Raw genomic sequence first — 14,196 nt, forward strand, 5'->3', positions numbered from 1 at the left:
GGGCCCTGCACCCCATGGGAGACCAGGAGAAACACCTGGCTCCTGCCATCGGATCGGCGCGGTGCGCCGGCCGCAGCGCGCCTACCACGGCAGCCATTGGAGGGTGAACCAATGGCAAAAAGGAAGACCTTTCTCTCTGTCTCTCTCTCACTGTCCACTCTGCCTGTCAAAAAAAAAAAAAAAAAAAAGACAAACTGTCTCCAAGAAACTTAACTGTGTCCCAGACCAAAGTTCAAGAATAATTATAGGAATATAGAAATACCCAGTGATCCAAGTGCCCACCAGCCTGAGTCCACAAAGTCATCAGGTATCCAAAGAAGGAAAACACAATCCATTATGAAGGGAAAAAATCTAGTCCCTGGAAAAACCAACTCAGAAATTATAAAGATGGTAGAACTAATAGACATGAACGTGGAAAGTTATTCCAACAAGTAGATTCCATAGGTTCAAAAACCTAGAGAAAAAAAGGGCACCTGGTAAGTAGAAATAAAGAAGATAAAAATGGACCTAAATTAAACTCCTATTGTAAGTGAAAACTTAACTAGATCGCACTGACAGCATACCAGATACCCAGAACTATGCACTTGTACAACAGTAATGAGAATTATCAAGATGGAAAGCACAGAAAGGGAAAAGACTGAAAAATTGAACGAGCATCAGTGAGCTATGACACAACTTCAAGTGCTCTAAAGGACCATAACCCAAGTTGCCAGAGAAGGTGGGGAGGAGAGAAAAGCATTTCAAGAAATAATGCTTGGGGGGGCTGGTGCTGTGGCAGAGCGGGTTGACGCCCTGGCCTGCAGGGCCTGCATTCCATGTGGGCGCCAGTTCAATTCCCAGCTGCTCCTCTTCCAATCCAGCTCTCTGCTGTGGCCTGGGAAAGCAGTGGAAGATGGCTCAAGTCCTTGGGTCCCTGCACCCGCGTGGGAGACCCGGAAGAAGATCCTGGCTCTTGGCTTTGGATCAGTGCAACTCCGCCCGTTGTGGCCAATTGGGGAGTGAACCAGCGGATGGAAGACCTTTCTTTATCTGTGCAACTCAGACTTTCAAATACATAAATAAATCTTTTAAAAATAAAAAAAGAGGCCAGTGCCACAGCTCAATAGGCTAATCTTCCGCCTGCAGCGCTGGCACACGGGGTTCTAGTCCCAGTTGCCCCTCTTCCTGTCCAGCTCTCTGCTATGGCCCGGGAGTGCAGTGGAGGAATGGCTCAAGTCCCTGGGCCCTGTACCCGCATAGGAGACCAGGAGAAGACCTGGCTCCTGGCTTCAGATCAGCGCGATGCACTTGCCACAGCGGCCATTAGGGGGTGAACCAACAGAAAAAGGAAGACCTTTTTCTGTCTCGCTGTCCACTCTGCCTGTCCAAAAAATAAATAAGTAAAAAAAAATGGTTGCACTTTCCCCAAATTTAGTAAGAACTATAAACTCATATATTCAAGAAGCTCAATCAGCTCTAAGCATAAGCAATATGAAACCTACAACAAGGCACATCATAATCAAATTGCTTAAAATCAGTGACAAAGACAGGGCCAGAGTTATGATGTAGCACGTAAGGTACAGCCCCCACCTAAGATACCAGCATTCCATATGGGCGACGGTTCAAGTCCCAGCCGCTCCACTTCCAATACAGCTCCCTGCTAATGCACCTGGGAAAGCAGTGAAAATTGGCTCAAGTGCTTGGGTCTCTGCCACCCACATGGGAGACACAGAAGAAGCTCCTGACTTCTGGCTTTGGCCTGGCCTAGTGTGTGGGCTGCTGTGGCCATTTGGGGAGTGAACAGCGGACAGAAGTTCTCTCTCTATAACTATGCCTTTCAAATAAGTAAAATAAATCTTAAAATTGGGGGGGGGGGGAGCAGAGTCATGGCACAGTAGGTTAATCATCCACCTATGGCGCCAGTATCCCATATGGACACCAGTTAGAGTCCCAGCTGTTCTACTGATCCAGCTCTCTGCTACAGCCAGAGAAAGTGGTAGAAGATGGCCCAAGTCCTTGGGACCCTGCACCTGTGTGGGAGACCTGGAGGAGGCCCCTGGCTCTGGATCAGCTCAGCTCCAGCCACTGTGGCCATTTGGGGAGTAAACCAGCAGATGGAAGACCTCTCTCTCTCTTTCTGCCTTTCTAATAAATAAATAAGTGAAACTTAGGGAAAAAAAACCCTCTCACAGTTTTATTTACATATATGGGTATAATGATATGATAGGCCGGCGCCGCGGCTCACTAGGCTAATCCTCCGCCTTGCGGCGCCGCCACACCGGGTTCTAGTCCCGGTCGGGGCACCGATCCTGTCCCGGTTGCCCCTCTTCCAGGCCAGCTCTCTGCTGTGGCTAGGGAGTGCAGTGGAGGATGGCCCAAGTCCTTGGGTCCTGCACCCCATGGGAGACCAGGATAAGCACCTGGCTCCTGCCATCGGATCAGCGCGGTGCGCCGGCCGCAGCGCGCTACCGTGGCGGCCATTGGAGGGTGAACCAACGGCAAAAGGAAGACCTTTCTCTCTGTCTCTCTCTAACTGTCCACTCTGCCTGTCAAAAAAAAAAAAAAAAAAAAAAAAGATAAGATAGCCTTCAAACTTGTTTTAATACAGTCCGAGGAGGAGGGGATAAGCACATGTATGTGTAGAAAGATTTTTAAAAATAGCGAAATGCTGATAATTAAAATTACTTTCTCAGGTTTTGTTTTTGTCAAAAGGTATGTCTTAAGAAAAATAATTTACTTACTTGGAGATTTGCCCATGTTGTAGCTATTGAAAAAACAGGGCTTTTGTGAGTTTACCCCTTGCTTGTCTACTTGATGGGACTGAGTAGCTTCCTTTAGTTGAGACAGAATTTGTCTACCACTGCGCTGGGAAGAAGCGTTCACCTCAAAGATCTAGAATACACAAAAAAAGGCAGAATGGTGTATGTCATCTTTTATTTCAAGGGTAACTGTTACATGAACGTTCTTCCATCGTGACTCTTACTAACCTTAAACCCGAGCTCCTGAGCACAAGCGTACACTGCAGCAGTTTTCCCCACGCCTGTCGGCCCTGTTATAAGAACAGTGTTGCAGAGACGACTTTCTTCATCCTCTGAACTGCCCTGGAAGTCCAAGCTATCCGAAACGTCTGAAAAATTATTCAAGTGCAGGTAAAGTAAGTGCTTAGGGATCACTTGGATTTCATGAAACCCACTAATCAACTCCACAAACTTCTTGCTAATAAATGTTGGATAATGGGACTACAAAAAGTAGAAAACCAAATAAAAATACAAATTAAGAAATTTTTTTTTTTTTAAAGATTTATCTATTTGAGAGGCAGAGTTACAGAAAGAGAGAGGTTTTCTATTCACCGGTTTATTCCCCAGATGGCCACAAGGGTTGGCGCTGCACTGTTCCGAAGTCAGGAGCTTCTTTCGGGTCTCCCATGCAGGTGGCAGGGCCAAGCACTTGGGTCATCTCCCATTGCTTTCCTAGGCCATCAGCAGGGAGCTGGATGGGAAGTAGAATAGCCAGGACTTGAAGTAGCACCGATATGGGAAGTCAGTGCAGCAAGTGGAGGCTTAACCTAACTATGGCACAGAACCGCTCCCCTATCCCCTCAACCCTCCCACCCCCATTAAGAAATTTTACAGAGAGGCCAAGGCTGTGGTGCAACAGGTTAAGCCACTGTTTGCAGCATGACCATTCCATATGGGCACTGCTTCAAGTCCTAGCTGCTCCTCTTCCCATCCATCTCCCTGCTGATGGCCTGGGATAGCGGCAGAGGATGGCCCAAATGTTTGGGCCCCTGCACCCAAGAGGGAGACCTGGATGAAGCTCCTGGCTCCTGGCTTAGACTTGGCCCAGCCCCAACTGTTGTGGCCATTTGGGGAATGAACTAATAAATGGAAGATTTTCTCTCTCTCTCTCTCTCTTTCAAATAAACAAATCTTTAAAAAAAAATGAAAATGAAATTTTATAGAAATATTCACCAAATCTTAACTCTTAAAATGCTCAGTGAAATGGGAAAAAAAAAAGAATAAAAATACCTTCCTGTTTCCCCTCTCTTTTTCCCTTCAAATTTTGTTTTTCTTCCAATTCAGCTCTTCTTTTCCAGTCTTTTAACCAACTGCCAAAGAAAATGTATGTTAATAAAAATAATTTGGAAAATATGGATATGTCTTAGACCTTACGTTAAAATGATTGTTGGGGGAAGTTATGAGATACTGTTAGTTTTTATAAACTCTATAGGACTTCCCACTGAAATCAACTTAAATAGGAAAATAGTTTTACATGGGCACACATATTTTAATTTTTACTTTTTTTATTTTTATTTTTATTTATTATTTTTTTTTTTGACAGGCAGAGTGGACAGTAGAGGGAGACAGAGAGAAAGGTCTTCCTTTTTTTTTTTTTTTTTGCCGTTGGTTCACCCTCCAATGGCCGCTGCAGTAGGCGCGCTGCGGCCAGTGCACCGCGCTGTTCCGATGGCAGGAGCCAGGTGCTTCTCCTGGTCTCCCATGGGGTGCAGGGCCCAAGAACTTGGGCCATCCTCCACTGCACTCCCTGGCCACAGCAGAGAGCTGGCCTGGAAGAGGGGCAACCGGGACAGGATCGGTGCCCCGACCGGGACTAGAACCCGGTGTGCCGGCGCCGCAAGGCGGAGGATTAGCCTAGTGAGCCGCGGCGCCGGCTCATATTTTAAAATGAAGTAATTTTTGCCTAAATATGCAAGGCTCTATGTGTAAGAATGTTTGTTGCGACATGGTTTATATTACCTCTAAAAGGAAAAGATAAAAAGTACACCAGTAGGGGAAAACAGACATTATGGGCTATGTACTCACAAAAGAAACCAGCATAGAGTAATCAAAAAGAACTGGGGCAGCTAATGTGATGAGATGAAAGATGTCTAACATATAACTGTAAGTAAAAGCAAAAAGATGAAGCTCCAGTCTAGAACAGAGAGCCTGAGTTTAAATGCCAGCTCTACATTTTCCTAACTGTGATCCTGGACTAATAACTCTTGGTTTGCTCTTCATCAATGGGATGGAGAACAGTATTTACCATCAGAGTTATTACTCTAAGGATTAAAGGAACTAAGAACAGTACAGTACTTAGGATAGTACCAAGTTCATGACATGAATTATTATTGTAGGTCCACAGTTCAAAAATACAAATGCTTTTGGGCCAGTTTTAGAATTCAGAATTCTTCAGATATTAGAAAGGTGATTTGGTGTATCTATCACATATTATACAATATTCCCAATGGGGCCTGAGACAATACATCCATCCATAATCACTTAATATTTCTATTAAGGGCCGGCATTTTGGCACTGTGGGGTAAACTGCTGCCTGCAATGTCAGCATCCTATATGAGTGCCAATTTGAGTCCCAGATTCTCCACTTTCTTTTTTTTTAAGATTTTTATTTATTTGATTTGAAAGGTAGAATTACAGAGGGGCAGAGACAAAGGGGGGGGGGGTGTCTACTCCTCAAATGGCTACAACAGCCAGAGCTTGGCTGATCTGAAGCCAGGACCCTGGGTACAGGTGTCCAAGGACTTGGGCCATCCTCCCTGGCCTCCCAGGCCATAGCAGAGAACTGGATTGGAAGTAGAACAGCCAGGACATGAATTGCCACCCATATGGGATGTTGGTACTGCAGGCACTGGCTTCACCAGCTACGCCACAGCGCAGGCCCCACTCCTGCACTTCTGATCCAGGTCCCTGCTAATGTGCCTGGGAAAGCAGTGGAAGATGGTCCATGTACTTGGGCCCCTGCTACCCTTGCAGATAAGAGTTCTTGGCTACTGGTTATGGCCTAGCCCAGCACTGGCTGTTGTGGCAATTTGCGCAGTGTACCAGCATATGGAAGATCTCTTTGTCTCCCTCCCACCTCCTCATAACTCTGCCTTTCAAACAAATGCATACATCTTTTTTTTTTTTTTTTAAGATTTTTATTTTTACTTTTTTAAACTTATTTGAAACTCAGAGTTACAAAGGGAGAGAGAAAAAGAGACAGAGAGAGAGAAACAGAGATCCTCCATCAGCTGGTTCTCTCCCCAAATGACCACAGTGGCGGGGACTGGATCAGGCCAGTCAGGAGCCAAGAGCTTCCTACAGGTTTCCCACATGGGTGGTAGGGGCCCAAGCCCTTAGGCCATCCTCTGCTGCTTTCCAAGGCACACCAGCAGGGAGCCTGGTCAGAACCGGAGCATCTAGGACTAGAACCAGTGCCTGCATGAGATTCTGGCGCTAGAGGCAGTGGCGCCTCAAATAAATACATAAATCTTCAAAAAAATTCTCTGTTGAAGAAAGTATGAATTCGTAAGTGGATCAAAAAAGACCTTAATAAAGATTATACATAGATTATAAAGTCAATAAACTTATAGTTTATTGGATGTAGGAATTGTAGACAGATTGTAGACCTGGTAATAGTAATATGACTGTTAGAAATAGGGGGACAGGGGCTGGCGCTGTGGCATGGTGGGTAAAGCCACTGCCTGTGCTGTCATATGGGCACCAGTTTGAGACCCGGCTGCTCCACTTCTGCTCCACCTCTCCGCTGTGGCCTGGGAAAGCAGTGGAGGATGGCCCAAGTCCTTGGGCCCCTGTACCCGTGTGGGAGACTTGATAGAAGCTCCTGGCTCCTGGTTTTGGACTGGCACAGCTCCTGCCCTTGCAGCCAATTGGGGAGTGAACCAGCGGATGGAGGACCTTTCTCTGCCTCTCCTTCTCTCTCTATGTAACTCTAACTTTCAAATAAGTAAATAAATCTTAAAAAAAATATGGGAACTAATAAATGCATACTATTTTTTCTATAACATCTTACAGTGAAATTTCAATAGTGATTACCTCTGGGGAGCAGAAATGTGAGAAAAGGGAGATACTTTTCATTGAAAATTTTTTCTAAAAAGATTTTATTATGTAAACGTTACTTTATAATTATAAAAGTTTAACATAAATAAACTAAATTCATAAAGTACTCCTCAAAATTTTACAAATTTTACCAACCTATGTAACTTTTTTATGGCTAATTCATTGCCCACAAGTTCACTGGCGTTTTGAGGCTGGTACTTTTCTGTCCAAAGCATGTCTTCAATTCCAGAATCTAAGGCAAAAAATACGTTATTCTTCCCTTGACATAAATATATATTCCTAGACATTTAACATTATTATTACAGTGTAACATAGGTATTTGTATGAACATTTATTTATATGCATAAATTCCAAAAAGGTAATTTTAAAACTTAAGATTATATTTAAAATTCTTCACACCAAGGCTGTCCTACTTAAAAAACTAACCACTATGACATCTCATGAAAGTAAAGTATAGAAGTACACACTAAAATTTTTAAGAACCATTCAAGGAAAATGAATTAGGAAGGATGACTAGGATAAAACCAATCGTCTGAAGAACAACGACTGCATGTCCTCAGTGCAGCCTCTTCATCACTGAAAAGAAACACAAGGGGCAAGTGGTTTGGCACAACTGCACACTGATTAATAAGACACTGCTTGGCAGGCCCAATTCCCACATCACAGCGCCTGGTTCAAAGTGTCGGCCCCTCCACTTCTGATCCAGCTTTCTACTAACGAACACCCTGGGAGGCAGCAGGTGATGGCTCAAGTACATGGGTTCCTGCCACCCCAGTGGGAGACCCAGATTAAGTTCTGGGCTGCTGGGTTTGGCCTTATCAAGCCCAGGTTGCTGTGGGCAATTGATGAGTGACACAGCGGATGGAAGGCCTCTCACTATCTCTCGGTACTTTTTCTGTATCTGAACTAAGTGAAACTAACTTTTTGGGGGCCGGCGCTGTGGCACAGTGGGTTAAAGCCTCAGCCTACAGTGCCGGTATCCCATATGGGCACCAGTTCTAGTCCCGGCTGCTCCTCTTCTGATCCAGCTTTGCTGTGGCGGGGAAAGCAGTGGAAGATGGCCCAAGTCCTTGGCCCCTGCGCTCGCATGGGAGACCTGGAAGAGGTCTGGGTGTTGTAGCTAGTTGGGGAGTGAACCAGGGGATGAAAGACCTCTGTCTCTCTCTTTCTGTGTCACTCTAAATTTCAAATAAATAAATAAATAAAATGATAATTAAAAAACACTAAAACATTCTACGAGTCAATCTGTGTAAACAAAGAGATGTTATACTTCTAATTGAGAAGACGATATTGTAAAGGCAACCGTTCTCACCGAATTAATCTATAAACTAATAAAAAATCAAAATCTCAATAGGATTTATGGGGATAAAAAATTCAGTAAATGCAGAAAAATCTTTTGAAAATAATCTAAAAAAGATAAGCACTGGCATGGCAGTTAAAACATCTGCATCCTGGAGTCAATACTGTGGTGTAACAAGTAGAGCCGCCACCTGCGGTGCCAGCATCCCATATGAATGCCAGTTCAGGTCTTGGCTGTTCCACTTATGATCCAGCTCCCTACTAATGAGTCTGGGAAAGCAACAGATGTCCCAAGTGCTTGGGCCCCTGCACCATGTGTGAGACCCACAAGAAGCTCTTGGTTCCTGGCTTTAGCCTGGCCCAGCCCTGGCCACTGTGGCCATTTAGGGAATATACCAACAGATGGAAGATCTCTCTTTCTGCCTCTGCCTCTCCATAACTGCCTTTCAAATAAACAAATAAATCTTTAAAAAACAAACAAACAAAAAAACACTTGCATCCTATGTGGAGTATTTGGGCTTGCTTCCCAGCTCCAGTTCCTAATTCCAGCTTCTTGCCAGTGCAGACCGTGGGAGGTAGCAAGAGATAGCCCAAATAGCTGAGTCTCTGTATCTACATGGGAGACCTGGATTGAGACCCCAGCTCCTGTTGTCAACCTGGCCCAGTCCTGGCGATTGCAAGCATTTCAGGATTGACCAATGCATTGGAGTTTTTTCTGTGTGTCTCTACCTCTCAAATAAAAATTTTTATAAATTGCTAAGAGAATTGACAGATCAAATATAAAAATATAAGTTTATATATAAATAGATGAACTAAATTCAATAGAATACTTTGGAAAAGCTGTATACACTGAATAAGAACATGTCAGAGATATGTGAAATACACTTTAAAATAATATTTTCATATATAATATGATCCCAGGTTTGAAAAAAAGCATATGTATAAACAGAAGCATAGAACAATCAAAGACCACACCAATCTGTTAATTTGCTTATCTATCTTTAAAAAATAAAGAGCTCTAGTACCAGGGAGAAAACTTAACTTACCAGGAGTGGAAGATTCTTCAGATCCAGACTCTTTGTCATCATCTATGATCAAAACATCAACATCTTCTGCTTTTGGTTCCACTTTACACGTTGTACTCAAAGCAGTCTGTTTCTTCCAGGATGCCTTAGAATATAAACCTCTGGAAGAACCTGGCTTTACCCCAGAAGAAGTGTTTCTTTTGTCAAGCTCTTCTGGCTTCCCACTTGCCTTTTCTGGACTTTCTGAACATTCACGTAATTTCTTTCTTTTTGACTTATAATTTTGTGTTTCTACTCGTTTCCTTTTGGTTTCTTTTTGAATGACATCAGGCTGTAGTTGTAGACTTTCTATTTCGGGAATTACAGAAATGCATGTGTCAACAAAAACTATTTTTAAATCCCATAATCTGAAAATCACTTCCAAATATGCTACAGTCTTATGACTTATGGGAAGGCAGGGGCAGATGCTTGACTTAGTGATTAAGACAGAGGTTAAGGCCTCCCATCCTATATGGAGTGCCTGGTTTAATGCTTGCCTGCAGCTCTTGACTCCAGCCTCCTGCTATTGCACACCCTGGGAGGAAGCATTGATGGCTCAAATGCTTGGGTCCCTGCTACCCACATAAGAGACTTAGACTGAGTTCCCACCTCCTGGTTTTGGCCTTGGCCTATCCCTGGCCATTGTGGGCATCTGAGAAAAGAATCAGCAGAAGGGAATGCTTTCTCTTCCCCCGACTCCCCTCTTTGCTTCTCAAATAAATGAGAAAACAAACAAAAAAACCCTTTTTTAAAAATAAGCGAAAAAGGCAAGAATCAAATGTGACATATTAAAAACAAGCTGGGTCTCTGCTGTGGCTAGGGAGTGCAGTGGAGGATGGCCCAAGTGCTTGGGCCCTGCACCCCATGGGAGACCAGGAGAAGCACCTGGCTCCTGCCATCGGAACAGCGTGGTGCGCCGGCCGCAGCGCGCTACCGCGGCGGCCATTGGAGGGTGAACCAACGGCAAAAGGAAGACCTTTCTCTCTGTCTCTCTCTCTCACTGTCCACTCTGCCTGTCAAAAAAAAAAAAAAAATCATAAAAAATCATAAAAAAAAAAAAAAAAAAAAAAAAAAAACAAGCTGGGGCCCATTGTTGTGGCATAGCAGGTAAAGCCGCTGCCTGCAGTGCTCCCACATGGGTGCCAGTTCGAGACCCGGTTGTTCCACTTCCAATCCAGCTCTCTGCTGTGGCCTGAGAAAGTAGTAGAAGATGGCCCAAGTCCTTGGGCCCCTACACCTGCGTGGGAGACCCAGAAGAAGCTCCTGGCACCTGGCTTTGGATCGGCACAGCTCCAGCCATTGCGGCCATCTGGAGAGTGAGCCAGCGGGTGGAAGACCTCTCTCTCTCTGCCTATCCTTTCTCTCTGTGTGTAACTCTTTCAAATAAATAAATAAATCTTTAAAAAAAAAAAAAAAACAACAAGCTGAAGACCTTAATATTTAGACTGCATTTTGTACAAGCTATATAAGTTAAAATCATCTCCTCTAGGGCTTTCTTTAAATGCATGATTAGGGGCCGGCACTGTGGCACAGCAGGTTAACACCCTGGCCTGAAGAGCCAGCATTGAGACCTGACTGTTCCTCTTCTGATCCAGCTCTCTGCTATGGCCTGGGAAAGCAGTAGAAGATGGCCCAAGTCCGTGGGCCCCTGCACCTGTGTGGGAGACCCAGAAGAAGCTCCTGGCTCCTGACTTCTGATTGGCACAGCTCCAGCCATTGCGGCATGCTTAGTATTTTAACATAATTAAAGCTGTCTTTGGATTGGCATCCCTGGAACTGGCAGGGCAAGTGTAACATTGCACAGGCTTTTCCTTGGCCGAGCAAAGCTTCTTGCCAACTGCAGGCAACATCCTGTCTGTGGGGATCCCTTCTAAGATATCTTCAGGAGCTAAGTCTAGGTGTTTTCAAAACTAAAATGTTAACTTAAACGATAATTATTACTAACCTTGTTTACCATGATACTCAGAAAGTACCTGGTGCTCAATTCGTTTTTTCAGAAGCAAGGGAAAATATTTTCTCAAAGAAAATTCAGGATTGGACCACCTAATTTCCTCCAGCAAAAGATTTCTTACTTCCTCAGTAAAATCTTTCCTTGTCCTCATGAACTGCAATAAGAAATAAAATGTACAATAGAACCATATCATTTACTCAAGATAATCAAAGCACAACCAACTACCTTCTATCCACAGTAAGTGATTAATAAAGGATTAGTTTTAATCACCAAACAAAAAGCTGCATTTACACAGCTTTTGAAGGACTTAGTTCACATTTTTTATTTTTCTACCTATCAACTAATTACACATTTATTAGACTATCATACTAACTTAAAGTATCTGCAATTTAATATTCTTTCAAAACAGTCTATCATTAATTCTTTTTTTAAAAAAGATTTATTTATTTATATGAAAATCAGAGTTATACAGAGAGAGGAGAGGCAGACAGAGAGAGAACTCTTCCATCCACTGGTTCACTCCCCAGTTGGCCCCAACGGCCAGAGCTGCGCCGATCCAAAGCCAGGAGCCAGGAGCTTCCTCCCGGTCTCCCACATGAGTGCAGGAGCCCAAGGACTTAGGCTATCTTCTACTGCTATCCCAGGCCATAGCAGAGAGCTGGATCAGAAGAGGAACAGCTGGGACCTGAACCAGCGCCCATATGTGGTGCTGGTGCTTCAGGCCAGGGCGTTAACCCGCTGTGCCACAGTGCCAGCCCATATCATTAATTCTTAAGCTGTTTTTAAAGTTGAGTATTTAAGGGCGGCGCCGCGGCTCACTAGGCTAATCCTCCGCCTGCAGCGCTGGCACCCCGGGGTTCTAGTCCTGGTTGGGGCACCGGTTCTGTCCCAGTTGCTCCTCTTCCAGTCCAGCTCTCTGCTGTGGCCCGGAAAGGCCGTGGAAGATGGCCCAAGTGCTTGGGCCCTGCACCTGCATGGGAGACCAGGAGAAGCACCTGGCTCCTGCCTTTGGATCAGCGCAGTGCACGGGCTGCAGCGCCCACTGTGGGATGAACCAACAGAAAAGGAAGGCCTTTCTTTCTGTCTTTCTCTCTCACTGTCCACTATGCCCGTAAAAAAAAAAAAAAAAAAAAAAAAAACAACAACAACAACAACAACAACAACTACCAAGTTGAGAACTTTAATTGGGGTTCCTTTTGAAAATTAGACCCTATGCCAGTTTGTGTACCAGCTCCTCCACTTTCAATCCAGCTCTCTGCTATGGCCTGGGAAAGCAGTGGAAGTTGGCCTAAGTCCTTGGGCCCCTGCACTCACGTGGGAGACCCAGAGGAATCTCCTGGCTCCTGGCTTTGTATCAGCCCAGCTGCAGCCATTGCGGCCAACTGGGGAGTGAACCATCAGATGGAACATCTCTCTCTCTGCTTCTCCTTTTCTCTCTGTGTAACTCTGACTTTCAAATAAATAAATAAATCTTTAAAAAAAAAAAAAAAAGAAACAAACAACAATTAGACCCCAGGTAAAAGGAATTCTAGGCTACAGCAGTAGATATTAAAAAATGTCTTCTTGGGGATGGTGCTGTGGCACAGCAAAGTAAAGCCACCACCTGCAGTGCAGACATCCCATACAGGCACAGGTTCGAGTCCCAGCGGCTCGACTTCTAATCCAGCTGTCTGCTATGACCTGGGAAGGCAGTAAAAGATGGCCCAAGTCCTTGGGCCCCAGCATCCACTTGGGAGACTCCAAAGAAGCTAGCTCCTGGCTCCTGGCTTCAGATCGGCCCGGATCTGGCCATTGTGGCCATCTGGGGAGTGAACCACAAGATGGAAGATCTCTCTTTCTCTCTCTCTGCCCTTCTAACTCTGCCTTTCAAATAAATAAATAAATCTTTAAAAAAATAAAGTCTTCTGAGACAGGAAAGAACCTGCAACAGAGGAGTTTTCTAGTACTTACCAAAATGGAATTATTACTTTTCGCTTTTGAATTCAATGTTGAAAATTCACCGAGGGCAATAACACATTTAGAGAAATCTCTTACTTTAGTGTTCAATTCCTTAAATTTAGTTAAGAGAGGACAAGAGGGTGGTGTCAGATGCCACAACCAGCACCCTAATGAAAAACAGAAAGATTATGTTAATTAACTCTATTTATATACTATCCATTTACTGAATGTCAGTTGTATAAACACAAAAAGATATAATGTCTTCATAGTTAACCCAAAACTACTAAAACCATAAATGAGTACTTAGAACAAAATCCTTACCTCCAGCACACACAATTAATAAAATTTACTCAGTCTTCCCTCTCACTTGTTAAGAAAGGAAATATTACCAAAGTTTCATTTCCTTTCAAACTAGCCATGGTAATTAGGGTGAAAATTTTAGGGCTGGTTAGCGTTCTGGTTTAAACTTTTTTTTAAAAAAAAAAAAAAGGTTTATTTATTTATTTATTTGAAAGGCAGAGACAGGGATCTTTTTTAAAAAATGTTTTGCCCTACAAGTTTCATGTATTTCATATATATACAGTTTTTAGAACATAGTGACACTTCCCTCCCTGTCGCCCACACGCCAACCCTTCTTCTTCCTCTCTCTCCCATTCCCACTCTTAATTTTTACAAAGATCTTTCAGTTTACTTAATGATTGTAAGGTTAACCCTATACTAAGTAAAAGAGTTAAAAAAAGTTGTTCTCTCGTCACCAGAGATCGTCCGTCTGCTGGTTCATTCCCCAAATGGTCACAACGGCCAGAGCTGGGCCAGTCTGAAGCCAGGAGCTTCTTCTGCGAATGGACCTTGAGAGCTTGCTTGGAGGTTCTAGCAGCGGAGCTCAGCTACTTGTATGCCCTTGACCGAAGACTGGTCCTCCTCCAGCGGGGAAGGTCGTCCTCTTCAATCAAGCGCACAGCTTCAGGAGGGATGCTCATGGAGCGGTGAGGGAGGAAGGGGACACCCGCCTAGCTAGCCAGATCAGCTGATCAACCCTAGCGATCAATGGGGTGACAGATGCCGCAGCCGGATCGCCCTCACATCCAAGAAGCTTCTGGATCTCCCA

General features: G+C 44.2%; 1 protein-coding gene across 3 annotated transcripts in view; it reads right to left on the reverse strand.

The window, feature by feature from the left end:
- ATAD5 (ATPase family AAA domain containing 5) overlaps window positions 1–14,196 on the reverse strand; it is a 63,505-nt gene that overhangs the window by 25,423 nt on the left and 23,886 nt on the right. For all 3 annotated transcript variants that reach the window (XM_062174802.1, XM_062174801.1, XM_062174799.1), the window contains 7 exons: window positions 13,101–13,255; window positions 11,145–11,304; window positions 9,182–9,508; window positions 6,972–7,068; window positions 4,008–4,087; window positions 2,967–3,106; window positions 2,721–2,871 (listed from right to left, as the gene is read on the reverse strand). In XM_062174802.1, the coding sequence (XP_062030786.1) occupies window positions 2,721–2,871; window positions 2,967–3,106; window positions 4,008–4,087; window positions 6,972–7,068; window positions 9,182–9,508; window positions 11,145–11,304; window positions 13,101–13,255 (1,110 nt within the window). The remainder of the gene's footprint in view (window positions 1–2,720; window positions 2,872–2,966; window positions 3,107–4,007; window positions 4,088–6,971; window positions 7,069–9,181; window positions 9,509–11,144; window positions 11,305–13,100; window positions 13,256–14,196) is intronic.

This window comes from Lepus europaeus, chromosome 18, assembly GCF_033115175.1.
Source record: "Lepus europaeus isolate LE1 chromosome 18, mLepTim1.pri, whole genome shotgun sequence".
NCBI lineage: Eukaryota > Metazoa > Chordata > Mammalia > Lagomorpha > Leporidae > Lepus > Lepus europaeus.